This window comes from Bactrocera dorsalis, chromosome 1 (assembly GCF_023373825.1).
Source record: "Bactrocera dorsalis isolate Fly_Bdor chromosome 1, ASM2337382v1, whole genome shotgun sequence".
Classification (NCBI taxonomy): Eukaryota; Metazoa; Arthropoda; class Insecta; order Diptera; family Tephritidae; genus Bactrocera; species Bactrocera dorsalis.
In genome coordinates this window covers 69,729,297-69,756,933 of record NC_064303.1, presented here as the reverse complement: position 1 = coordinate 69,756,933, position 27,637 = coordinate 69,729,297, and the positions used below count along the sequence as shown (strand labels likewise).

Genomic DNA, 27,637 nt, shown 5'->3' with positions numbered 1-27,637 from the left:
ATCAAAAAAGGGCATAGATGAAGAAGGAAAACCAAAAAAACGTATGGTTATAGATTTTCAAAAATTAAATAAACAAACCAGAAGATAGGGAAAAGACTGCATTTTCAGTCAATGGGGCAAAATATGAGTTCCTTCGCCTACCATTCGGCCTAAAGAATGCTCCAGCTACATTCCAAAGATGTGTGGACGATATTCTGAGACCATTTATTGGAAAATGTGCATATGTATATATTGACGATGTTCTAATTTACTCTGCTGACCCAGAGCAACATATTAAAGACATCACAAATATTGTGCATAGGCTACATGCAGCCAATATGAAAATCTCGGAGGAAAAATCAAATTTTTTCCAAACTAAAACGGAATTTTTGGGCCATATTATAAATAATGGTAGAATAACAGTAGACCCAGGGAAAATAGATGCAATTGATAAATATAAAACCCCAGAGACTCTGAAATTAAGGTCATTTTTAGGATTAGCCTCCTACTACAGGAAATTCGTGAAGAACTTCGCACATATATGCAAGCCATTAACAATTTACCTAAAGGGAGAAAATGGGAGCATATCAAAGAATAAAAGGAAAAATGTGAAAATTAAATTAGATGAACAGGCACTCAAGGCCCTTGAAGAAATAAAAGAAAAACTAAAAGAAAAGGCAGAGCTATATCAGCCAGACTTTGAAAAGGGATTCGATCTAACCACAGACGCCAGTAACCACGCAATAGGAGCAGTACTGAGTCAGGGTAGAAACCCAATTTCCTTTATATCAAGAACATTGCCAACCACAGAACAAAACTATTCCACAAATGAAAAGGAAATGTTAGCCATAAGTACAGAAACTAAGAAATTACCTGTACGGAATAGCCGACCTGACTATTTACACTGATCACCAGTCACTTATATTTTCGATATCAGAAAAAAATCCAAACACTAAACTCAAAAGATGGAAAAACCTAATAGAGGAATATGGTGCTCAATTAAAATACAAACCTGGACACGAGAACGTGGTCGCAGATGCACTATCTAGACAAGTATATACACTGTCAGACACATCGATCCACTCCGCAGAGTCTTTAGCACTCAGATGCATTAAAATGATTGCAAAACCCTTAAATTTTTTCCGTACACAAATTGAATTAATACCGTCAGAAACGAATGAAAAAACTGCATCAACTATATTCCCACGACACGAACGGTTTCAAGTAAAATTTAATACCGAAGAATACGTAATAGAAACGCTGAAGCAAGTAATGAAACCAAAAATTGTAACAGCTTTTCACACAGACTTGGAATCATGGCATAAGTTGAAAGAGAAGATAACAAATATATTTTCAACATATTTCAAAGAATTCACACAAACTAAACTGCATGTCATCACTGAACAAATAGATAGAGAGAACATTTTAGACTTTACGCACAAAAGGGCACATAGAAACGCCCTCAATAACTATAAAGAGATATTAGAAACATGCTATTGGCCAACACTCAAGAAAGATACAGAAAACGTAGTAAAGAATTTCACTAACTGTACAGAGAATAAGTACGAAAGACATCCAGTAAAACAATTGTTAGGTAAAACACCAATACCGCAGGCACCAGGTATATGCATACAAGCAGATATATTCTACATAAACGGCAGAAATTTCTTGTCATGTATTGATAGACATACGAAATATGCATATTTTCGTAAACATGACGCATGTGCAACGTGATCAAAACGCAAACACATGGAGAGGCATCATCTTACAAGAATGTACAGCCACCACGTGACCAACAACAACAAGCCAATACCACATCACTCATATACAACGTGATCAACATAGAGACACATGGAGGGATATTATCTTGCACGAATGTACAGCCACCATGTGACCAACAACAACAAGCATGACATTATCCCAGATGCCACGCCACCGGAATTAGCCAATCGGAAGACGACACGAGTTGACTGCACTGCTATAAAAGAGTGACGCGCATACAACCCATGTTCTCAGTTTAAATATAATCTTAGGCATAGCCGGTAGTATATTGTTCATGGTGTAGACTTATATACATATATTTAAATAAAGAAACCTTGGAGGAATCTAAGGAAAATATATTTTTATAGAATAACCAAAGATTATTCATAATTGGCGCCCGAGCAGAGACCGGTCAACAAAAGGGTTCAGTGAATAAAATCCTTCGCGACTTCAATAACGACGAATTCAAAATAAAATTCAAGTGTATCGAAAGTGGTCCAACATAAAAAATTTTCTAAAAATGGCACAGGCACAAGCGGAAATCCAGGCACTTCAAGCCATGGTTATGGACTTGCAGAGAAGATTCGCCGAAGCTCAAAAAACCGCTGCACCAGTGGAGGAAGCACAGGACGAAGACTGTACGTAGACAGGTCCCAGGGAAGTCGACTTAGGGCTCTTTAAGTCAGCCCTAATGAGCTTTAGCGGAGATTATCACGACTACAGGAACTGGAGAAAGCTAGCAGTGACATTAATGAACAATGTGAAGATATTCCGCGGCCAGAATATCTATACAGAAGCCCTAATCTTGCTTAGAGGAAAGGTTACGGGACGAGCTGCACAAATCCTCATCAACAATAATACCAAACTAAATTTTGAGGAGATCATAGATCGTTTAGATGATTCTGATGCCGACCAACGTCCACTCTATGTCCTCGAGGAAGATATGATGAGAATCAGGCAAGCAGAGAAACCTCTACACATATACTACGACCAGCTAAATCAGGCACTTAATGTAGTTTTGTCCAAAATAGAGATGACACATAAAAACGAATATGTGATCAGTGCTCTATCCAAGGAAGTCCAGATGAAAGCAGTAAGAACATTTATCGCAGGATTGAGGAGTTCAGCAACAAAGAATGCATTATACTCAAGATCATGCACCAATCTGATGGAAGCACATGGGATAGCTAGAACGATGCAGCATGACTCGCATTATCACAAACTGGAAAGCGTACCGAGGGTACAAAAGCGAAGCCATCGACAATGGCAAACACCACAAACACAACAGCAATTCCAGCAGAATATTTCTCACCAACAACCTCAAATGCAACAAGAAACAACGGAACCAATGGAGGTAGACCCCTCTTCAACAAGATTTAGACGACAAACATACAATCCACAACCGCCAATGAATACTCATCAGGGAGCAAGGCAAACACAGAATGCCTTTAGACAAGTCATCCAAAGAGTCGGAACCAATTCAAGTGCGACAGAGAAGACACGTCAAACTCGCAGCAGAGGAAAACACAACGCCTTAACCAAGTGGGAGACACAAAAGAAGACGACCAGGAGTCACTTTACAATGAAGCACCTAGTGTAAGTTATAGAAATAATAATAGACAGAAACATTTTATAGTAAGATACCACGGTCTTCCGACGTTAAGACGCACTGCACCTAATGGAAGATTCGTGCATATACTGATAGATTCAGGTGCAACTAGTAGCTATGTGAGTAAAAATTACCCATTTGCAGAAAGAATAAAATTAAATAAACCTATTAAGTTTAACACACTACACGGGAGTTCAACAGTTACTCACAAGAGAGAAATCAATCTAGTAGGATTTGACTTAGATTTTTTTGAAGCAGAAGAACTAAAAGAGTTTGATATAATACTAGGAGAGGACGCGTTAAGAAAAATGAAAGCAAAAATAGATTTATTTAAATACTCAGTAACATTTGAAAAAACTACTTAAGAAAGTAGGGAACAAATAAATTACTCTATAGGAGATAAAAAATTTGAGAAAGAAATCAAGGAACTAATGCAGAATAACTACAATAATGAACTGTTACCTTTCACCACCACAATACAAGCAGAGATTAGGACTGAATCCAAAGGACCTGTTTGGGTGCGACAATATCCATATCCATATGCAGATCAGGAGTTTGTCGAAAAGGAAATACAGAAACTTTTAAAAAACGAAATAATTAAAGAAAGTAAAAGCCCATATAACTCACCGATATGGACGGTATCAAAAAAGGGCATAGATGAAGAAGGAAAACCAAAAAAACGTATGGTTATAGATTTTCAAAAATTAAATAAACAAACCAGAAGATAGGGAAAAGACTGCATTTTCAGTCAATGGGGCAAAATATGAGTTCCTTCGCCTACCATTCGGCCTAAAGAATGCTCCAGCTACATTCCAAAGATGTGTGGACGATATTCTGAGACCATTTATTGGAAAATGTGCATATGTATATATTGACGATGTTCTAATTTACTCTGCTGACCCAGAGCAACATATTAAAGACATCACAAATATTGTGCATAGGCTACATGCAGCCAATATGAAAATCTCGGAGGAAAAATCAAATTTTCTCCAAACTAAAACGGAATTTTTGGGCCATATTATAAATAATGGTAGAATAACAGTAGACCCAGGGAAAATAGATGCAATTGATAAATATAAAACCCCAGAGACTCTGAAATTAAGGTAATTTTTAGGATTAGCCTCCTACTACAGGAAATTCGTGAAGAACTTCGCACATATATGCAAGCCATTAACAATTTACCTAAAGGGAGAAAATGGGAGCATATCAAAGAATAAAAGGAAAAATGTGAAAATTAAATTAGATGAACAGGCACTCAAGGCCCTTGAAGAAATAAAAGAAAAACTAAAAGAAAAGGCAGAGCTATATCAGCCAGACTTTGAAAAGGGATTCGATCTAACCACAGACGCCAGTAACCACGCAATAGGAGCAGTACTGAGTCAGGGTAGAAACCCAATTTCCTTTATATCAAGAACATTGACAACCACAGAACAAAACTATACCACAAATGAAAAGGAAATGTTAGCCATAAGTTGGGCACTACAGAAACTAAGAAATTACCTCTACGGAATAGCCGACCTGAATTAGAATTTGAATGAAAGTTGAGGAATGCACTGCGACCTTTGGTCTATTGTGCCCTCTCCTGGCTCACATTGACTCACTCAGCCCCAGCGCATGAATAAAATCCAGCAGCCTGCCGGGTGCTAGTGAGGCAATGTGATCCCTATCCGGACACATTAATCCAAGGGCCTTTGCTCTGCGTCTCCAGACTGCTGTGCAGTCGATCAGCAGGTGCTCCGGGGTTTCAGGCTCCCTATCGCAGAACCGGCAACTTGCACTAGAGGATAGGCCCATGCTATGCAGGTGCCTATTCAGTTTGCAGTGGCCGGTGTACCATGCGACCAGTAACCTGAGCTTGTTCCTTGGGAGGTTTATCACCGTTTTAAACCTTTTCATTAGCAGCTTGGCATGTCTCATACCGCGAGTTTGGTGCCAATGCTGCTCCCTGCCCTCTACCTCTTCCTTACGGAGCAGCTCTTTCATGGCGTGGGGTCCCACCCCCCTGGTGGAGGCTGCGGAGCGGGCGAGCTCGTCGGCCAGCTCATTGCCGGCTATTCCTTTGTGACCAGGCACCCAGATTAGGTGTACCTGGTTCTTTTCTGCAAGGCTATTCAGCCTTTCCCTGCACTCCTGCACTAGTCGCGATTTAATCTCAGAGGAAGAGATCGCCTTTAGCGCCGCTTGACTATCGCTGAGGATCGCTATTCGCTCATTACGATAGTTGCGATGGAGGTTAATATCGATACACTGGCTTATTGCGAAAACTTCTGCCTGAAAAATGCTAGGGAACTCTCCCATGGGTATGGAGAGCTTGGTGCGTGGGCCTACAATCCCTGCGCCGATTCCCTCTGACATTTTAGAGCCATCGGTGTACCACCTTAGCGTGCTATTCCTCAGCATCAGTTCGAAGTTGGAGTCATCCCATTCGTCTTTACTGCCAAGGGTGACCTTGAATCTTCTCCTGAAGTTGACCGTTTTTGTAGTGTTATCCCTCGGGAGGAGGACCAATGGTACGCAGCCACTTATCGTCTCCATCCTCCGGGATGAGATTACCTTGCCAATTCCGCACCCCTCCGCCGTTATTTGCAGAAGTGTGTGCTCGGCTACCTGACCGATAACCAAATGCAGCGGTGTCAGTTCGAGCAAAGCCTCCAGTGCCGCAGTTGGACAGGTTCGCATTGCACCCGTCATATAGACACAGGCTAAACGCTGTAGCTTCAACAGTCTTGTCTTAACAAAAGTTTGAGACGCTATTGAGGCCCATGCCACCGCCCCATATGTGATTATCGGTCGCACTATCATGGTGTACAACCACCTGACGATCCTTGGCTTACAGCCCCAGGACTTTCCTGCCAGTCGATTGCACACCATCAATGCCTTTGTCGCCTTGACCACGGTCAGGTTTAAATGTTGTTTCCAACGCAGAGTGGAGTCAAGCATCAAACCCAGGTATTTGACACTGCTGGTCATCACTATTTCATTTCCCCCAAGTGCGAGATTCCTAAGACCGGGTAGGGACCTGCTTCTCGTAAACGGGACTGCGGTCGTCTTGGAGGGGTTGATATTCAATTCAACTCCCCTACACCACCCCTTCGCTAGGTTTAGACCTCTTTGGACCAAGTCACATAGAGTGTCTTCGTATTTGCCTTTGGCCATGATCACAATGTCGTCCGCATACCCCTGGCAGCGGATCCCATTGTCCGTTAGCAGTGCTAACAGGTCGTCCACAACTAGGCTCCATAGTAGGGGGGATAACACACCTCCCTGTGGGCAGCCTCTAGTTGTGCCGAGACGTATCCTTCTATCGCCTACTGTGGTCTCCGCAACCCTGGAGCGCAGTACGGCTTGTATCCATCTGCGCACCGGTGCTGCCACATTTCTTTTCTCCAGTGCCCTGGCTACACTCTTGTGGGACGTATTGTCAAAGGCACCTTCGATATCCAAGATCGCACAAAGCATCACTTCCCCGTGCTCTAGTGAGCTCTCTATCTCAGAGGTCAGCTGGTACAGGGCAGTGCTCGTTGATCTGCCCGCTCTGTAGGCATGTTGAGCCGGATGCAGCGGTGCTCTCTTCAGCGCATTCATCCTTATTTCCTGGTCCACGATCTTCTCCATGGTTTTTAGTAAGAAAGATGTTAGGCTAATTGGCCTGTAAGATTTTGCCAATGAATAGTCTTTCCTACCTACCTTGGGTATGAAGATCACCTTCGCTGTCCTCCATATCTCGGGGATGTACGCCAAAGCGAGGCTTTCTCTTAACAGCCGTAACAGGTGGGGCAATAGGAGTTGCTCCCCCTGTTGTAACAGCGCCGGAAAGATGCCATCCACACCCGGAGACTTGAATCTATCAAACGAGGCCATTGCCCATTTGATTGAGTCCGCCGTAAACAGCCGTCTGGCGATACTCCAATCCTCACGGGATGGCCTGTGTTCGGTCATGGGAGGACACTGGTCCTCCCGAACTGTCTCCGGGAAGTGCGCCCGCAGAAGCTCCGTGGCTCTGTCCTCTGCATTGGTCGTGAACGTCCCATCGTTCCTTTTGATTGCTATTACTACGTCGTTTGTGCCCCTTGCCAGAGCTTTATGCAGCCTAGCTGCTTCTGGCGTAGTGGCGACATTCTCGCAGAATCTCCTGAAGCTGGTCTGCTTTGCAGACCTTATCTCCTTGTTGTATAAAGTAAGATAGCTCCTATATTCAGCCCAGACCCCCGTACGCTTCGCCTTGTTGAACAGGCTGCGTACTTTTTTTCGGAGGTCTGCTAGTTTCCTGGACCACCAGGGGCAGTTTCGTCTGTCCCCGGGCACTTTCAGGGGGCAACTGCCATGATAGGCTTTAATCAGAGACTCGTTCAGCCCGGATAGCCTAATCTCCAGACCCAGGCTAGAAGTGCCACTATCTGCCTGCTCCCCCCTACCTAACTCCCCACTTAGTATATCCCTGAAGGCGCCCCAATTCGCCCTCCGGGGATTGCGCCTAGGGGGGAGGGGCCTGACCTCTACCCCTAGCAAGAACCTTACAATTCGGTGGTCCGACAGGGAGGGTTCCGTCGAGACTCTCCATCTCGAGACCAGTCCTCTTGCAGGCCCATTACTCAGGGTGATGTCCAGCACCTCCCTCCTATTTATAGTTATAAATGTGGGCTCACACCCAACATTTTCTATCACTAAGTTACTACCTACTATGTATTCTCAGAGAGACTCACCCCTTGCGTTGCAGTTGGTGCTGCCCCATTCCAGATGGTGGGCGTTTGCGTCACAGCCCATAATCAAGGGAAGTCCATGTCTGCTACAGTGATCCACGAGCCGTTACACCACCTCTGGGGGTGCCGTGGATGCTTCCCCTGGGAAATAGGCTGAAGCCAGGACGAAGTCTTTGCCCTCAAAGTCTCTGGCTTGCACCGCCACCAGATCCTGCGTCAGGAACTCTGAAATACAGAAGAATTCAATGTTATTCCTGACAACTATGCAAGTTCTAGGCGTCTCACTTGTGAGATCCCAGATTACCTTATTTGACTCCGTTTTGAGGCCTTTAACCTCTCCTTTGCGGGTCCAAGGTTCTTGGACCAGCAGTATGCCCAGCTTTTCTGCCGTGAACCTGCTCGTTATTACAGCTGAAGCTGCCGCCGCGTGATGCAGGTTCACCTGGGCAATCTCCATATGGACGGCCATCATAATACCGGTTCGAGGAAGGGCACTGCCTCTTCCCCGCCGTTTATCTCGCCACCATCCAATGGGTCACCTAGCCCGTAGTGGTCCTCTACGGGGACGTCGGTGGACGTTGCTGGCACTGCCCTCTCAGTCCCTCTTCCGCCGGGCTGATCCGCCGTCTCGTCCACCTGCATCGGCACTGCTTCCGGGGCCGCCAATGACGCGGCCTGCTTTCCGATGCTCTCGCCTTCCTGATTCGCGGGCCTTGCTGCTCCCTTGCTCCCGGTGGCTGCGGGCCTGTGGGGCCGCATAACCACCGTGCTAAACCTGTAATACAGGCGGAAGCCTTCTGCCCGGACGTACTTGTAAGACTCGTCGTCAATGTACAAGTTTAGCCTCCATCCCTTCATTCCACCTAGTTCTTCCATTTTGCTGCTCGCGACGCGCCAGGATGAAATGCTAAGCCCCAAGTTCTGGTTTTTCACCAGTCCTAGCGCGTACTCATAGAGTTTGTCATCACTTCTGGGGAGGAACATTGTCATGCTATGCATGACGGGCAAATCCTCCGCCCTCCTCGCGCATAGGGCAGGGCCCTTCCAGCCTCCCAGCTTTGGTGCAAACTCCCGCAGCCAGTTGGCAGACCTCTCGTTTTTGCACTCCACCTGCAGCATACCTCCTTTAAACTCCACCCCCAAGAAGGACGCCGCGAAGTTCTCTCCTCTGAAGACCTCGTCCAGGAGGAGGTTCTGGAGCACGGTAAGCTCCTCCGGCTTCAGCGCCTCCGCCGGATAGTTCTGAGGCAGTACAGCCATGCGTATGTCTTTAACGGCGTCCGCATACCTGCGCCGCCCCTCCTCCACCCGGTGGGGAGCCGGTCCGGATTGTTGATTACCGGTTTCCTTGTGTTCGTTGCCCCTAGACCTTTTGGAGCTGGGGGGCTCCTGCGGCGTGATTTGGCCGCTACTCCGCTTCGCTGTTTGGGCATACGTTTCAGAGGGCATTGCCCTACCATCAGCACGCCGTGCGGTCAATGTGGCACCGACCGGACGGTTACTGGTACCGCTGCCTTCCGCGCGAGCTGACCCGATGTTGCCACGCTCCTTTGCTGGGGGTGCGTTACTCCCTTTGCCTCTGCTTCTGGCCATAGCCTCCGCCGCTTCAGGAGTCTTCCCCTCTCGCAGGTACCGTAGGTACCACCTCATGATGGCGCCGCTCGTCCCCCTCCTTTTTGGGTCATCGCACCCTCCGGGCTTGCCAGCTTCTGCGAGAGGGCGTTGCCCACCTCTTCTGCGCCTCCTTCTCCTTCTGCGCGCACCATCAGGCTCTGCCCGATGTGGCTCTCCCGAGTCCGACCCGCTCCGCCTTACGGCGGGGGTCTTGGCGGTGCTCGTGGCTGCTGCAGCGGCCGCAGGCATTTTTGCCAGGCGAGCGCAACTGCATGAGGGCATGTCGTCGCTATCCTCCTTTGCATGCTCCTCAACTAGCGCCCGTTCGTCCGGCGAGAGAATGTCCAGGAAGTTCACTTTCCGTCTGGCTCCTTGACCCGATTTGCCTAGCGCTGCATCAGCTTCCTTCTCGTTGTCCGTGTTCGTTCTCCGTTGTTGTTGCCTTAAATCCGTGTTATTGTTGTTGTTGTTGTTTGTTTTGTTGTTTGTTGTTTCCATCTGTGTCTTCCGACCCTAGGCTCAAACAGAGTGAGCCGTCAGGTCTATTATTTAAGTGGGGACTAGGTAGGTCAGCCACGCCAGAGCCCCTTGACGCGGTAAGGCCACAGTTACACCCCAATTCGGCCCGGTGTTGGGGAGGCTCCGTTATAATACAGCCGGATTTACCTCCTGGCTGCAAAACATCCAATGGGCACGGGTCGCATGACACCCTGGATTAGGAGGTGGTAGCTCTTGGTTAGCGCACGCATGCGGCACCCGACATCCTGCCTGGGCGGTGCCTATCAGCACCAACCACGCAGGTTGGGGGATGCCGAGTATGCCTTGCGCCTAAGCCCCTGCACCACGGCAAGGTGCCTACCATTCGCAGAGGCAAACCTAGCCGACCTGACTATTTACACTGATCACCAGTCACTTATATTTTCGAAATCAGAAAAAAATCCAAACACTAAACTCAAAAGATGGAAAAACCTAATAGAGGAATATGGTGCTCAATTAAAATACAAACCTGGACACGAGAACGTGGTCGCAGATGCACTATCTAGACAAGTATATACACTGTCAGACACATCGATCCACTCCGCAGAGTCTTTAGCACTCAGATGCATTAAAATGATTGCAAAACCCTTAAATTTTTTCCGTACACAAATTGAATTAATACCGTTAGAAACGAATGAAAAAACTGCATCAACTATATTCCCACGACACGAACGGTTTCAAGTAAAATTTAATACCGAAGAATACGTAATAGAAACGCTGAAGCAAGTAATGAAACCAAAAATTGTAACAGCTTTTCACACAGACTTGGAAACATGGCATACGTTGAAAGAGAAGATAAGAAATATATTTTCTACATATTTCAAAGTATTCACACAAACTAAACTGCATGACATCACTGAACAAATAGATAGAGAGAACATTTTAGACTTTACGCACAAAAGGGCACATAGAAACGCCCTCAATAACTATAAAGAGATATTAGAAACATGCTATTGGCCAACACTCAAGAAAGATACAGAAAACGTAGTAAAGAATTTCACTAACTGTACAGAGAATAAGTACGAAAGACATCCAGTAAAACAATTGTTAGGTAAAACACCAACACCGCAGACACCAGGTATATCCATACAAGCAGATATATTCTACATAAACGGCAGAAATTTCTTGTCATGTATTGATAGACATACGAAATATGCATATTTTCGTAAACTTGATACGAAAAGACATTTTCACGAAATATTCGAAGAAGTATTATGCCAAGTATTTCCAAACTGTACCGAAGTGATGACAGACAACGAAAACATATTCATTGGTATTGGTACGACAGCTATGCCATCAAGGAATATAACCAAAATATACACTCAGTGACACAAAGGAAGCCAGTCGATCTTCTTTTCAACAAGGACACTAGTGAAACAGTGAAAAATAATATTGAACAAAAACAGCAACAAATGCTAGGATACCATAACAAGAAAAGAACTCTAAAAGAATTTAAACCGGGACAAACAATCTACGAAAAAACTAGTAGACGTGGAAAATATTCGTTGTCGGTCGTCGCAGTGAACCGACGTATTTTTTCTCTGCTCCGCGTTCTATTGTTAATCTTTTTAATGCCGTGTGTTTGCGGCCATAGAGTTGATCGTGCTCAGCCCAAGATCAGCTGCAGTAAATGTAATGAATTCTTCCACTTATCGTGTGTGAATTTATCACAGGCTGATGTCGATTTCTTGGTGAAGTCTAAAAACGCTTTTTATTGCAAAGTATGCACGGTGGTTCGCAGAAATTCTATTCGTTCGCCGCCTGCGTCGCCATCTGTGCGCATTTCTCAATCAATAAGTGAAGTTAACGAACCTGTGTTAGAGGCTAATGACCTTAATATGGTAAATGCGGTGCTTAATTCTTTAGTTTCGGAAGTTAGTTCACTGAGAAGTGAACAATCGAAGACTCTCACATTACTACAACAACTCTGTGATGAGCGAAATTCGTTAATCGTTAAACTGAACGAAATTAAATCAGAGTTCTGCATTGTGCAAAAGCAATTGTCCGATTTCGGCAAGTTCGCTGCACCAGCTTTGAATACTCTCTCTGCTGCGACTGCTGTTGACACAAATGCTTCTTCAATCGCTTCTCCACCTAACGCTGCTGTTTCCGATGATAACGAGAGTGTGAATTATCTCGCTCCCACTACACTGAAAACACGCTCTACAGCTTCAACTATTGCTAACTCCACTCGCACTTCTACGTCTACGGCGGGTACAAATGCTCAGTCATCTATTGTTATTGTTTCTGCTCCTACTGATAATGTGAGTATTGATTATCTCGCTCCCGCTACATCGCAGCCGCATTCTGCCGCTCTGTCTGCTGCTTGCTCCACTCTCTCTACGACTGCTGATAATGGTACAAATACAGCTGCTGTTAATTATGCCAGTACATATGCGGACGCTGTTGCTATGAATTGCAACACTCATTCGAATGTTAAAACAATCGAACAGTTGCTGATAAACCAGTTCGTCCCTCTGTCGTTGTCAATGCTGCTCAATCAGCCGCCGTCGATGGAAACGTGAAGTCAAAAGTGAGTACTAGGAGCAAAAAATCCCCAGCTGCTTCAACCGTTGTTGGTGTTAATGCCAACTGTGATCTTGATGTCGTCATACCGAAAAAATGGATTCACTTTTCGGCCTTCAAAAACTCAGTCACCGAAGAAGATATTATATCTTTTGTTTTTAAACATGCTAATGTGGCTAGAGAGCATTTCTTATGTTATAAGTTAATTAAAAAAGATGCTGCTATCAATAATCTTAAGAGAATTAACTTTAAGTTAGGTGTATCCCCATCTTGTTTTAACGCCGTTTTTTCATCTTCAGTGTGGCCTTCTGGCATTAAGTTGCGTCCCTTTAAGTTTTTTCCAAAGGGAGGGGAGAACAGCGCTGCAGATTAGTGGATGTGCCTGTTAGTCACGACCTTTTTCATGCGTTTTCTGCACCTTCTTCAAATGGCTCCTGTCTTAAGGTGTACTACCAAAATCTATCGGGTATTAGGTGTAAATCAAATATTATTCGCAACTTTTCTTCACATTCGGATTTCGATATTATCGTTATTGTTGAGACTTGGCTGAATTGTAGTTACTTTGATAGTGAATACTTTGATTCAAATCTCTCGTCCTCGACTTATTATGCTTGATAATGATGATTCCATTCTTGACCAACTATGTATTTGTATCAATGACGCTCTGTTCATACAGTCTCATACATCCCTCCTAATAGTCCTCTAGAGTTGTATAAGTTGCACGCAAATAATATTTCCTCGCTGGTATTAAATAAGGTGAAAGAGAATAATATTTGTGTACTGGGTGACTTCAATTTAAGCAATATCGCCTGGTCTGGTTGTTCCTACAGTCCTGCTCTTATTCCTTCCAATTTTTCGTCTCCTCAGGAGTTATTTCTCATCGATAGCTTGCTTAGTCTCAATCTGATTCAAGTCAACTCATATTCAAATAACCTCGATCGTTTTCTTGATTTAGTCTTTCTCAGTGATAACTTAAAATTCAGGTTTCTTAATGGACTATCTTCAATTGCTCCTGCCACCATTCATCACTCTCCGCTAGCCTTTGAGGTGGATACTTATCTTTTCGCTCCTGTTAAACCTATTGACGGGCTTGGTTTTAAATTTGCATTTTGTGATTTTGAACGACTCAACAATCTGCTCTCCGTGATTAATTGGGATGATTTACTTTCGGGACTAGATACAGCTAATAGTTTCTCGAGTTTTAAGAAATCAATTCAGGAATTTTGTCATAATAATATCCCGCTCAAACATACCCAACCATATAAGTTGCCTTGGTACACTAGGGACCTCAGGCGGTTAAAAAACCTTAGAAATAAATATTACCGAAAATTCTCCTCAACTAAATCTCATGTTTTCTTTGTTCAATATCAGCACTACACAAAACTGTTTAATGATCTGGATAAGTCTCTCTATAAAAGGTTTATTTTTAGTACAGAGTCTGCAATTAAGTCGAACCCTAAGTTCTTTTGGAACTTTGTAAAATCTAGAAGAGCGTGTTCGGCCATTCCTTCTGCTCTACGCTGGGGTGATAATTCAGCATGCACTCCTGGCGAAATCTCCAACTTGTTTGCTGAATTTTTCAAATCGAATTATGTTCACGATGATCCCGGTACTAATTCCACTCTTTCGGCTAATAATTTCCCTTCCATAAATTTTGGCTCACTCTGTCTTTCACAGGATGATATCGCCAAGGCTATCGGCGATATTAAGGCATCTTCCAAATTGGATTTGGATGGCCTTCCGCCTATACTTATAAAAAACTGTACTGCCTTGTTATATCCCCTCATGCTTATCTTTAATAAGTCTCTCTCCTCTGGGAATTTTATTTCTGACTGGAAATTGACATGCATTACTCCTATTCTCAAAGGTGGTAGAAAGGATTTAGTCTCCAATTACAGACCTATTTCTAAACTTTCTACTATTTCCAAAATATTTGAGTGTTCTGTTAAAAATAAATTATTTTTTGCAGTAAAATCAATAATTAATATCAATCAGCATGGGTTTGTCTCGGGACGCTCCACGGTATCAAACTTAGCGGTTTTTAGCGATTATTGTATGTCTGCATTCTCCGCTGGATTCCAGGTAGATTCTGTCTACACAGATTTCTCAAAGGCCTTTGATAAAGTTTCACACAATATTCTAATTAAAAAATTATCATCTTTAGGGTTTCACTCGGTCTTTTTGCAGTGGATTAAATCATATTTACACAATAGACGATGCGTTGTCAGTGTCGATGGAGTGTCATCTGATCCATTCATTGCGTCTTCGGGAGTGCCTCAAGGAAGCGTTTTGGGTCCACTTCTCTTTGTGCTATTTATCAGCGACATCTCCTGTTGCTTCTCTTTCGCTAATTTCCTGTTATATGCAGATGACTTAAAAATTTTCGCAATAATCAAAAACACACAAGATGTACTCAAACTTCAGTGTGATATTGATACTTTTTATGATTGGTGCTTGAAATCGAAGCTTCTCCTGAATCTAGATAAATGCTCTCAGATCTCTTATGGTAGGGGACGTAGCATCTTATCTTCAAGTTACAAGATTTCTAATTACGTCCTAAAATGTGTTACTGAAATCAAAGATCTTGGGGTAATCTTTGACAACAGATTTTCTTTCAGTAATCACATCAACTACATCACTTCTAAATCTTTCTCGGTGCTCGGCTTTGTCCGTCGAAATGCTTTAAATTTTTCCGACCCCTACACGTTAAAATTACTGTATACATGTTTTGTTCGGTCCATTTTGGAGTACGCAGTGTTCATTTGGAGACCATATTGCATTTCGTCAATTAATAGGATCGAGCGTGTCCAAAAGATTTTTCTTAAATTTGCTCTCCGTTCCTTAAAGTTCGTTGACCCAATACCATCGTATACATCTCGCTTACTGCTTCTACATCTTAAATCGCTGGACAACCGACGGTCCATTCTCTGCCTTTCATTTGTTTACAATGTAATTAATGGAGATATCGACTGTCCCTATTTACTAAGGAAAATCAACTTCAATACTCCTCAGCGTTGTCTTAGATCTGTTTCCCCATTTTACTATAAAAAGGAAAGTACTAATTTTGCTGGAAATGCTCCTCTCATGCGCGCTATGCGCGAGTTTAATTCGATTTCCGAGAGGACTCTTCTAGATTTTTCTCACTCTAGGGTATCCTTCACTAATACCCTCAATTCTGTTTTTTAGTCTAAGTTATCTACCTATTTCTACCTATTTAACTGTAATTTACTTCTCCATTAGTCTGTAAGAATAAAAAATGTTCATAGACTTAAATAAATAAATAAATAAATAAATAAATATAATAAAGGATACATTAAACACATCGTTAAAGAAGACAAAAAAAATACAGTGTTAACTACAAAGAATAAAATAATACACAAAGACAACATTAGAAATGAGAATTTAGATAGAACTTAGAATATACTAAAAAACCAACTCTTAATCAGGAGAAAGCCTAGAAGTCCAAATTTTTTAGGATCAGCATTTAGTTTTGTTACAGGAGGACCATTACGACATTATAGAATAAAAAAAAAAATAACGACATTATAGAAAATAATAACAAACAAAGATTGATCAACACCCATTTTGAGAAACTGTTAGAAACATTCAACTATAAAATAATTACCCAACACACAATGTTGCAGGAAATGCACAGAAAATTAGAAGACTTAACTCTAACAATTAGTTTCGCAAAAAATAAAAACTTTTATTCACCATCAATAAATATTAATGATATTGAAATATAATTAAATCAGAAAATACAGAAATTCCGGTAATCAATATTATGGAATATTCTGATATACATGTATGTAGAATTATTGACACATTTATTGTAGTATATAAATACCCAATTGTAAAAGAAAATTGCGAGATATTCGATGTAACACCTACTTATATCATATAAACATGGAAAATTACTTTTAGACAATAAAATATCCAAATGCGCTAATAAATGTAAAAATATTTTGTCGCTATTATATGTTAAATTTAAGTTATATTATGCAATTATTAAATGCAAAACACTCAAACTACAAGAAAAACAGCAGAAACAATACAAAAAAATATGAAAACAACAAGGTATGGAACATCTCATCAAAAAGGACGCCACAACTAGCGTATAAAAAGATCAGGAGATCTTTTCACCGGAGGAGGGGGGAGTTAACACCCAGCCATACACGTATGACTCATATTACCTACCACTACACATATATACAACAATAGCAAGCCACATGACGAATGTGCAACGTGATCAAAACGCAAACACATGGAGAGGCATCATCTTACAAGAATGTACAGCCACCACGTGACCAACAACAACAAGCCAATACCACATCACTCATATACAACGTGATCAACATAGAGACACATGGAGGGGCATTATCTTACAAGAATGTACAGCCACCACACCAACAACAACAAGCATGACATTATCCCAGATGCCACGCCACCGGAATTAGCCAATCGGAAGACGACACGAGTTGACTGCACTGCTGTAAAAGAGTGACGCGCATACAACCCATGTTCTCAGTTTAAATATAATCTTAGGCATAGCCGGTAGTATATTGTTCATGGTGTAGACTTATATACATATATTTAAATAAAGAAACCTTAGAGGAATCCAAGGAAAATATATTTTTATAGAATAACCAAAGATTATTCTTAATTCTGGCTTAAGCTAGTTTAAACTAATTAATTAATAATTATTCACATTAGGGGGATTCTCTTGCTCTTGCAAAACCCTTGCACGGTGCACGAATCGCTGATTTTTCTATCTAGTGCAACGACACAACAACAAATATCTCCAATGGCTGTAAAATATGTTAGACCGAACCCCTTGTTTATTTTTGTGCAATGGCACTTAAAGAAAATAATTGCAACACTGTGCTAGCTGTCATTTTACTTAAATACATATTTTGACGTTAAATTGCTAGGGAAGGTAAATTTTAAATAAATTTTATGACTTCCATTTCAATTTTAAAAATTTGTTACAGTTTTTTTTGTTAAGAATATATGCAAATGTTGCGCCAATTCATAATAGCCGTGCACAATAGTCATCTACAATAAATTGACCGAATCAGCCCTGCATTTATCACTAGATTCTGCAATGGGTGCTCTCGGTAGTTAGTATATTTCGGTATAGGATTTTTGCAATCTGCAATCTTGCAAGGGCAAGAGAATCCTACTATTATAGTTAAAGGGTTATGGGTAGTTAGAATTTTCAACAAATTATTATTTTTTTTTTTGCATTTTCGTTAAGTGTAATATCTTAGAAATATTCCCTGAAAATTTCACGTTGATCCGATATTTAGTTTTTGAGTTATTCCAGAAATAAGAAAGAGAGCTCGGGCACTTCAAAGCGCTAGTGTGAAACTTTAAACGCGTTTTCTCAAAACTATGTTTTTTAAACTGGTAACAACTGTAACTCGAAAACCGTTCAGTAGATTTTAATGAAATTTATGCAGCCTTTAGAATACATAATAAACTCGGTCCTGATCGAGGGATTTTATTAGTATCTATTTATAAAACAAATTTTTTTGTCCGATTGATTTTAGATGACTCTCCAAGGACTTATGGCTGTCACCTTTTTTTGGAACTATAAATTTGAAAACTATAAATTTGAAAATTAAAATTTTTTTTGGAAATTTTCGTAATTTCAAGTCAACACATTCTATAATAATGCCATATTACTACTTTTGTTAAATAACATGATATAATAGCAAAACAAATACTGAAAATTCGCATGTTTTCGTGCCTCTGACTACCCCTAACCTCTTGAATAACTACTTCAAAACATTCTTGATAGCAATAAAGTTGTTTAGCCCTTATGTCAACGGCAACATACCTGGGTATGTTTTGCGTTTTCAAAACGCTGTAACTCTGAACTGGATAATCGGATCGACTTGAAATTTCGCGATATCCTAGCGAAAACTGTTTTACGCAATAGTCTCACTTTTGGTTAGGATTGGATCATCCGTTTGGAAGATAAAGCCCATTTACAAAGTTGCACCCTTACGTCAACAGCATACATACCTGGGTATACCATACCATATGTATAGTAAAACGCATGCAAATATGATAATATTTGAAAAATATAGTTTATTTTGAGTGAAAAAAATACTTATGGCATAAAAATTATTATAAATTATAAAATACTTATAAAAAAATATTAAAAAAAACTACAAAAAAATTTAAAATTATTGAAATTCAATTACATCTATCGCATTGCGGCAAGTCTTTGGAATGCTCTGCGCACACTGGTTTGTTGCATAATGTGCATGACGAGTAGGGCGTCGTTTGGAGCAGATGTAGCAATTCTCCTTTACTTTTTGGCGTCCCGTACTCCGCTCCATGTGCTCCATCATCCACAACTCGGATGGGCCTACCTATCATGGCTTCGATGGCGATGGATAAATTATTGTCTATCATCAAAGATTTTGCCAAGTTGTAGCTAGTGAAAAAGTTGTCACATACAATATTTCTTCCACTTTCATCAAAAAGGTTGATACATAAATCTTTGACTATTCTTTCATCAACGTTTCTTTCACGTTCACCAGACGGTGCTATTCCTGTATAGATTTGTCCCTGCATTGAAAAATTAAATTCAATTTAGTTATTTATACTTTCAACAATATTGATAGTACCTGCAATGGATAGGACGAAATGGAGTCGCACACCCACCACACTTTTATCACATATTTGGCAGGTTTTGATGGTATGTATTGCGTGAAGCCAGTTCCACCACGATAAGCATACAATTGTTCAACTACGGTGACGTTGGCTTCTGCCACGTAATATCTACGAAGACAGCTGTTTAGCATCAAAAAAACGTCCGATATTGCTGCTGCTTTGTCTGTTTGTTTGCGTTGCTGGCGTGTGTTTCCATTATCAAAACGAATGAAGCGGCTAATTTCCCAAAATCGTCGTACACTCATTGCAGCACGATATAATGGATGTGATTTAGTATTCCAAAAATCTTTCGTATGCACGTAACCAGAATGTGTAACGCCACTTAGCAAAAGTATGCCCAAATATGCATCAAATTCACTTTCTGTTATGGAAATCCATGATCTCGGTTCTCTTGTTGGATGTTTTGCATTGTCATCATAAAAGAATTGCCTTGCCTTTCGATTTGATTCACGAAAAATTATGTCGCATATTTCGTCTGACATTATCAGTTTGAACGTTTCTGAAATGGTCAAACCTTGCGTTGCCCGTACTGGTACAGATTGTGCACTTCTTAGAATGTTGTGCGTACGGAATCTTACAGGTTGTGGTTGTATCGAAGACCAAACATTACCATCTCTGGCAGTAAAATATTCCCCAGCTTCAATTGGTGCATCTTCAAGTTCTTCATCAGAATCACTGTCGTCCTCTGGGTCATATTCTGGTAACGTGGGCTCTTCTAAGTCTGAGTCATCACCACGAATATCACCTACACATTCATCTAAAGCCTCGTCACCAACTACTGAATCATTATTTATTGAATTATTAGAAATATTATTATTGAATTATTAGTAAAAAAATCTGAATCGCAAGCGATTAGTTGAATGTGTACCTGCCGAGTTATAACGGCATGCCATTTGCCATACAAAACGTATGTACATACCCGGGTGTGTTGCTGTTGACGTGCGTAAAAAAGTTCTGCTGTTGACATAAAGGTTAGATAAAATCATTGCCTGCCTCGTTACGGGGCATCTCGACAGGATAGAATTTATAGAATACTAGCTGTGAAACGAATTGCTATTACCATTACCAAATCTGTATATGGGCATTTGCTGTCATGATAGAATCATTAGCGCAAAGGCGAAAATAAAAAAAGGATTACGATCCTTTTGTTTGCAAATGTAGATCTGGGAAAAAGAAAAACATAACATAGATAAAGATCCTTTTTTTTTACAAATGTGTTTCTGGAAAAAATAAGATAATAAGAAAAGGATAAAGATCCCTTTTTTACAAATGTATTACTGGGAAAAATAGATAAAGATAGTAAAAAAAGGAGAAAGATTCTTTTTATACAAATGTACTTCTGGGAAAAATAAGAATTCATATTTTTGGACTATTATACTCGTCTAATAATTGCGGCATAAATTTTATATACCGATTGAAACAATAAATTTACAATGCGCAATAATATTTTGATTTATGCTTGTATAAATTTATTAAATTTAAGACTTCGCTCATTTTCAACCCAATTAGCATAATGTTTCTGTAAATTAACCATATTAAACTAAATATTAATTTTTTGGAAAAATGTTATTTTGAACATGTACTTTATTTTTATGATATAACACAACCGCCTTAATAAATACTTGCTCTTCTAAATTTCATATTGCCAAATTGAAAATGCCATCGGCATATGTACAAATGGGATTTGTTGCTTCTACAAAATTTTCATAGAAATGAAAACTGCGCTGTCAAACTGCTGAAGTGACAGCTTCTAGCTTACCATACATGGCAAACTAGATAGTATTCTATATCTAGTAAGCTATGAGCAATGTGGAGACTCCACACGCAAAGGGCACGGCAATGCAGCTAGTATTCTATATATTCTATCCTGTCGAGATGCCCCGTAAACGTTGGTGTTTGGCGGAATATATACATATAATAGTATATCGATTAATTAATAACTAAACTCAGTAGTCTTTTTTGAAATGTGTTAAAGGTACGAAGTTTAGCGTTGAATATTAAGATGTTATAATTACTATAGGGTAGGGAATGAAGTGAATGTAATTGAAGAGCATTGTAGTGGTTATGAAATGTTGTATTGGAATCAGAATTAAGGTCAACGGTGATTGCACATTTCGCGTAGTATTTTGGTTAACTTATTTTTCTACATTTTAGTTAAATGATAACTAATAGAAATTTTGCGTCAACTTTCTGTTAACTTTGGCTAAATGTTTATTTAAGAGATTCTGGTTCTGTAAAATTAGGTCAAACTCTCGCCTTGTTCAGAATAGTTTCCACCGGTTCGCACTCAAAGAGATCACCTATATGGGTATTTATGGATGAGAGGACATTGTGGAATGTCAAAGGAATTGTATCGTTCCGTCTTGGACAACACGTTTTCTTCTGTAGTTGGTTATGCTAATGAGATTTTGATACCTTTCTTTCGTGGAGTGTGAATACCACTTCCCATGATTTGAGTGTAAAAATTGGTACGTACGGATTAAAGGCGTTCTTCAGATTAAGAAATTATAATATTTTTTTTGCATGAGAAAATTATTGATTAAAACTTCATGTTTCTATATTTTTTAAATAATTTAGGGTAAATTTTAGTATTGCATGTTAGTGTTTATAAAAGTTAAAAATATAAATGTAAAATTCATTATAAACCGGAGAAACGTGTTTTAAATAGTTGAATTTTTGAACGGGTTGAGTTTAGTATCGCGCCGGTTAATTTTGGCTCACTGTACCTAAACAAGAGAACCAAATTGAAAATTTTAAACACGCATGTATGATTAAATTATCGAACTTTAAACTTTTTAAAACATATTTTATAAAAATCGGTTCACAAATTTTTCCAAAAATTCACTTTAAAAAAATGCTATTTTTTGAAAATTTCTAAATATATGCTAGTGTATTTTTATCTGTTGTGCATTGTACGAAACCAATTATGGATACATTTTCACCCACATATATTACTTATGAATTATAAAAACCACCAGTAATCTTTTTAATTACTTTTGATTGTTAATTACATACTTTGTAAATCTTTACATAAAAAACCATAGGTCAGCTATATATCTTCACCTGAAATGCAAAATAACGTATCATCAAAAAATTCGAAATTGAGTGTCTTATTGATTACGCTTCACTACTTCAAATTGTATACATAATATTAATTATGGTCAACATTTTCTGGTTCTGCGGTCATATATAAACCAGTTTTAACCAATATTAATATTTTGTTTCACTCATGTTCCATTTTATTCCGTGTTTCATTCATGCCACTGTAAATTTCTGAAAATGTTGTTACGTTAATTTGCATTTCAGGTGACGATATATATATTTTTTTTTCTTGATCTGGAGGACATCCTGTATCCGTACATACCCATTTTAACCAAGAAATCGGGGGAGGCCATTCTAAATCCCAGTCGTAATTTTTAATAACCTTTTCAAGAAATTAATAAGATAAATACTTTAAATTAATATATCATTATATAAACTTAAAAACTATTTCATTTCTCATTTAACACTTAACAAAACCTAAAAATATTCAGAATTATTGACTCAGAAAAGTATTTTTCCTTGAGTAGTAATCATATAGGGAAATAAGTAAAAATTATTTAGTATTTCGTACGAAAGCCATTATTTTTACAGACAGCTTCTAAAAAGTTAAAAATTTAACTGTAAAATCAAATATAAATCGGGAAAAACACGCGTTTTAAATAGTTGAATTTTTGAATTTTAAATGCAAATATCTCAAAAACCATAAGTCAGCGGCATATAGTATATATATATACAGTCGCGGACAAAAGTCTACATACACCCCCTATTTTCATTGATATGAGAGTACAAAAAGTTTTTAGAAAAATGTGTTTATACAGTTTTATTCTAATATTTATTATAATAACAATTAACTAAAAAAAATGCATTATTTAAAATAAAACAACAAATTTATGGAAGAAAAACTAAAAAATTGCTTTGACAAAAGTCTACATACAGTTCGATTCTGATACTTTGTACATTGTTATATTAGCAGTAAGGTACCTTTTTCTTTTATTTCAATATGTTTATTGTTTGATATTTATTGAATTTAGTTGTGGTTTAAACACGTCAATAACTATAATGGCTGCTCGAATTGAAATATCAACTGATGTAAGAAATTTGGTGATAAAAGAAAGAAAAGAAAAAAGTCATATGGTGAAATTGGTGGATTATTTAGAGCTCGGTTCCGGTTGGATATTTCAACAAAATAACGATCCGATGCATGCGGCGCAAATTGTTAAGGACTGGTTGCTTTATTATACTCCAAGGCAATTAAATACACCACCTCAAAGTCCAAATATGAATATTATTGAACATGTCTGGGAGATTTTGGAGCGTAGAATTAGAAAGCACCAAATTTCTAGCTCTGCTATACTCTAAGAGCGCATATTGGAACCAGCATTACTTCTGCAGCGTTGACAAATTTAGCAGAATCAATGCCATGGCGTCTTCAAGCAGTTATAGATGCCAATGGGGGCCCAACTAAATACTAAAACATCTTAATAACTAGCATTTTGTAAAGTTTTCGCACTGAACTAAGATATTTTTGTACTGTATGAAGACTTTTGTCAACACAATATTTGAGTTTATATTCCATAAATTTGTAGTTTTACATTAATTAATCGATTTTTTAAGTTTATTGTTATTAGAAAGAAGATTAGAATAAAACTGTATCAACACATTTTTCTAAAAGGTTTTTGTACTCTCTTCTTCTTTACTAGCGTAGACACCGCTTACGCGATTATAGCCGAGTCAACAACAGCGCGCCAGTCGTTTCTTCCCTTCGCTACGTGGCGCCAATTGGATATTCCAAGCGAGGCCAGGTCCTTCTCCACTTGGTCCTTCCACCGGAGTGGAGGTATTCCTCTTCCTCTGCTTCCCACGGCGGGTACTGCGTCGAATACTTTCAGAGCTGGAGTTTTTTCATCCATCCGGACAACATGACCTAGCCAGCGTAGCCGCTGCCTTTTAATTCGCTGAACTATGTCAATTCGTCGTATATCTCGTACAGCTCATCGTTCCATAGAATGCGATATTCGCCGTGGCCAATGCGCAAAGGACCATAAGTCTTTCGCATAACCCTTCTCTCGAAAACTTGTAACGTCGACTCATCGGTTGTTGTCATCGTCCAAGCCTCTGCACCATATAGCAGGACGGGAATTATGAGCGACTTATGATTTTGGTCTTTGTTCGTCGAGGGAGGACTTTACTTGTCAATTGTTTACTCAGTCCGAAGTAGCACCTGTTGGCAAGAGTAATCCTGCGTTGGATTTCCAGGCTGACATTGTTGGTGGTGTTTACGCTGGTTCCAAGATAGACGAAATTATCTACAACTTCAAAGTTATGACTGTCAACAGTGACGTGAGAGCCAAGTCGCGAGTGCGACGACTGTTTGTTTGATGACAGGAGATATTTCGTCTTGCCCTCGTTCACTGCCAGACCCATTTGCGTTGCTTCCTTGTTCAGTCTGGAGAAAGCAGAACTAACGGCGCGGGTGTTGAGGCCGATGATATCAATATCATCGGCATACGCCAGCAGCTGTACACTCTTATAAAAGATTGTACCTGCTCGATTCAGTTTTGCAGCTCTAATAATTTTCTCCAGCAGCAGATTGAAAAAGTCGCACGATAGGGAGTCGCCTTGTCTGAAACCTCGTTTGGTATCGAACGGCTCGGAGAGGTCCTTCCCGATCCTGACGGAGCTTTTCGTGTTGCTCAACGTCAGTTTACACAGCCGTATTAGTTTTGCGGGGATACCAAATTCAGACATCGCGGCATAAAGGCAGCTCCTTTTCGTGCTGTCGAAAGCAGCTTTGAAATCGACGAATAGGTGGTGAGTGTCGATTCTCCTTTCACGGGTCTTTTCCAAGATTTGGCGCATGGTGAATATCTGGTCGGTTGTTGATTTACCAGGTCTGAAGCCACACTGATAAGGTCCAATCAGTTTGTTGACGGTGGGCTTTAATCTTTCACACAATACGCTCGACAGAACTTTGTACGCGATGTTGAGGAGGCTTATCCCACGGTAGTTGGCGCATATTGTGGGGTCTCCTTTTTTATGGATTGGGCATAGCACTCTTAAATTCCAATCGTTGGGCATGCTTTCATCCGGCAATCCGTCGGCCCCTGCCGCTTTGTTCTTCAGGCGGGCAACTGCTATTCGAACTTCTTCATGGCCGGGTAATGGAACGTCTGCTCCATCGTCATCGATTGGGGAATCGGGTTCGCCTTCTCCTGGTGTTATGCGTTCACTGCCATTCAGCAGGCTGGAGAAGTGTTCCCTCCATAATCTAAGTATGCTCTGGGCATCGGTGGCGAGATCACCTTTGGGGGTTCTACAAGAGTATGCTCCGGTCTTGAAACCTTCTGTAATCCGCCGCATTTTTTTCGTAAAATTTTCGAGCATTACCCCTGTCGGCCAGCTTATCAAGCTGTTCGAACTCACGCATTTCGGCCTCTTTCTTCTTCTGTCTGCAAATGCGTCTCGCTTCCCTCTTCAACTCTCGGTATCTATCCCACCCCGCACGTGTTTTGGTCGATCGTAACGTTGCGAGGTAGGCAGCCTGTTTTCTCTCCGCTGCGACACGGCACTCCTCGTCGTACCAGCTGTTCTTTTGCACTTTTCGAGAACCAATGGTTTCGGTTGCAGCTGTACGTAAGGAGTTTGAAATGCCGTCCCACAGTTCCCTTATACCGAGTTGTTGACGAGTGCTCTCAGAGAGCAGGAGTGCAAGCCGAGTGGAAAATCTTTCGGCTGTCTGTTGTGATTGCAGCTTCTCGACGTCGAACCTTCCTTGTGTTTGTTGGCGTGCGTTTTTTGCTGCACAAAGGCGAGTGCGAATATTGGCTGCAACAATATAGTGGTCCGAGTCGATTTTAGGACCTCGGAGCGCACGCACATCTAAAACACTGGAGACGTGTCTTCCGTCTATCACAACATGATCGATCTGGTTGGTGGTTTTTCAATCCGGAGACAGCCAGGTAGCTTGATGTATCTTCTTATGCTGGAATCTAGTACTACAGATAACCATATTTCGGGCCCCGGCGAAGTCGATCAGCCTCAACCCATTTGGGGATGTTTCCTCGTGGAGGCTGAATTTACCGACCGTAGTGGCAAACATACCTTCTTTGCACACCCTGGCGTTGAAGTCGCCAAGCACGATTTTGACATCGTGGCGGGAGCATCTCTCATAAGTGCGCTCCAAGCACTCATAAAAGGCATCTTTGGTCACATCGTCCTTCTCTTCGGTCGGGGCGTGGGCGCAAATCAGCGATATGTTGAAGAACCTCGCTTTGATACGGATTGTGGCTAGACGTTCATTCTCCGGAGTGAATGATAGTACTCGGCGACGGAGTCTCTCTCCCACCACGAATCCAACACCAAACTTGCGCTCCTTTATATGGCCACTGTAGTAAATGTCACAAGGACCTACTCGTCTCTGTCCTTGTCCCGTCCATCGCATTTCTTGGATGGCGCTGATGTCAGCCTTTATCTTTACGAGGACATCTACCAGCTGTGCAGCGGCACCTTCCCAATTAAGGGACCGGACATTCCAGGTGCATGCCCTCAAATCATAGTCCTTATTTCGTTTGCCATGGTCGTCATCAAAAGGGGGGTCTCTCATCCGAGGCTGTGTTTGCTTTTTCATTGGGGGTGTTTTTTAACGTGGCGGGTCCCAAACCCAGCGCACAACCCTAAGTAGGGGATATTTCGCCTTCTCACTTTAGCTCGCCTTCAAACGGATGTTCTTAGGCTACCCAGAGGATACTTGGTCAAAGACCGGAAGTCGTGAGCTGCTTGAGTCATATGTAAAAGAATCGTTTCTGGCCACTCCCAAGTGAATGGCGATCAGAGAACTTTCCTCACATGCGTGAACTTCTACACATGACTCCATCCTCCTTTTTGTACTCTCACATCAAAGAAAACAGGGGGTGTATGTAGACTTTCGTCCGCCATTGTATATATATAGTTGCCGCTGACTATATGTACAGTGTAATCCATTTATAATGGACTCGCTTAAGATGGAAACTCTGTTATTATGTACCTCTTTGTCAAGTCCCAGTTCAAACATATGTAAAAAACTCGGTTAAAATAGACTCCGTTATAATTCAATCTACACCGATTTTAGTAAAGCGTTTGACCGGGTTGACCATATGATACTCGTCTCAAAACTAAATAAATATGGCGTCAATGGCACCGCACT

At 40.8% G+C, this 27,637-nt stretch overlaps 2 protein-coding genes across 6 annotated transcripts in view; one reads left to right on the top strand and one right to left on the bottom strand.

The window, feature by feature from the left end:
* Window positions 1-18,688: 18,688 nt before the first annotated feature.
* Window positions 18,689-20,501, bottom strand: LOC125775358 (uncharacterized). Of its 3 annotated transcripts, none has more exons than XM_049445870.1 (3): window positions 20,333-20,501; window positions 19,372-20,191; window positions 18,689-19,308 (listed from the first exon to the last, which is right to left on the bottom strand). In XM_049445870.1, the coding sequence occupies exons 1-3, from the start codon at window positions 20,397-20,399 to the stop codon at window positions 19,287-19,289; spliced, it is 909 nt and encodes a 302-aa protein (XP_049301827.1). In that variant the 5' UTR covers window positions 20,400-20,501; the 3' UTR covers window positions 18,689-19,286. The 3 variants fall into 3 exon arrangements, with proteins under 3 accessions (XP_049301827.1, XP_049301825.1, XP_049301826.1); XM_049445868.1 differs by having other exon boundaries at window positions 18,694-19,308; window positions 19,368-20,191; window positions 20,333-20,491; XM_049445869.1 differs by having other exon boundaries at window positions 18,694-19,308; window positions 19,368-20,188; window positions 20,333-20,491.
* A 771-nt stretch (window positions 20,502-21,272) lies between these two features.
* LOC105227633 (GMP synthase [glutamine-hydrolyzing]) overlaps window positions 21,273-27,637 on the top strand; it is a 50,976-nt gene continuing 44,611 nt past the window's right edge. Inside the window, exon 1 of one of the 3 annotated variants that reach the window (XM_049462526.1) lies at window positions 21,273-21,388. The gene's annotated coding sequence lies outside the window, so the exon portion shown is untranslated. Of the gene's footprint in view, window positions 21,435-21,687; window positions 21,882-27,637 lie in introns of those variants that run through there. The other 2 variants (XM_049462527.1, XM_049462528.1) reach the window with 2 other exon arrangements.

Coding starts and splice junctions, on each gene's coding strand:
- LOC125775358 (XM_049445868.1), bottom strand. CDS start 20,399: ATGATTTTATCTAACCTTTATGTCAACAGCAGAACTTTTTTACGCACG. Junction 20,192..20,332: donor GTCAACAGCAACACACCCGG/GTATGTACATAC, acceptor ATAATGATTCAG/TAGTTGGTGACGAGGCTTTA. Junction 19,309..19,367: donor TTTCGTCCTATCCATTGCAG/GTACTATCAATA, acceptor TTTTCAATGCAG/GGACAAATCTATACAGGAAT.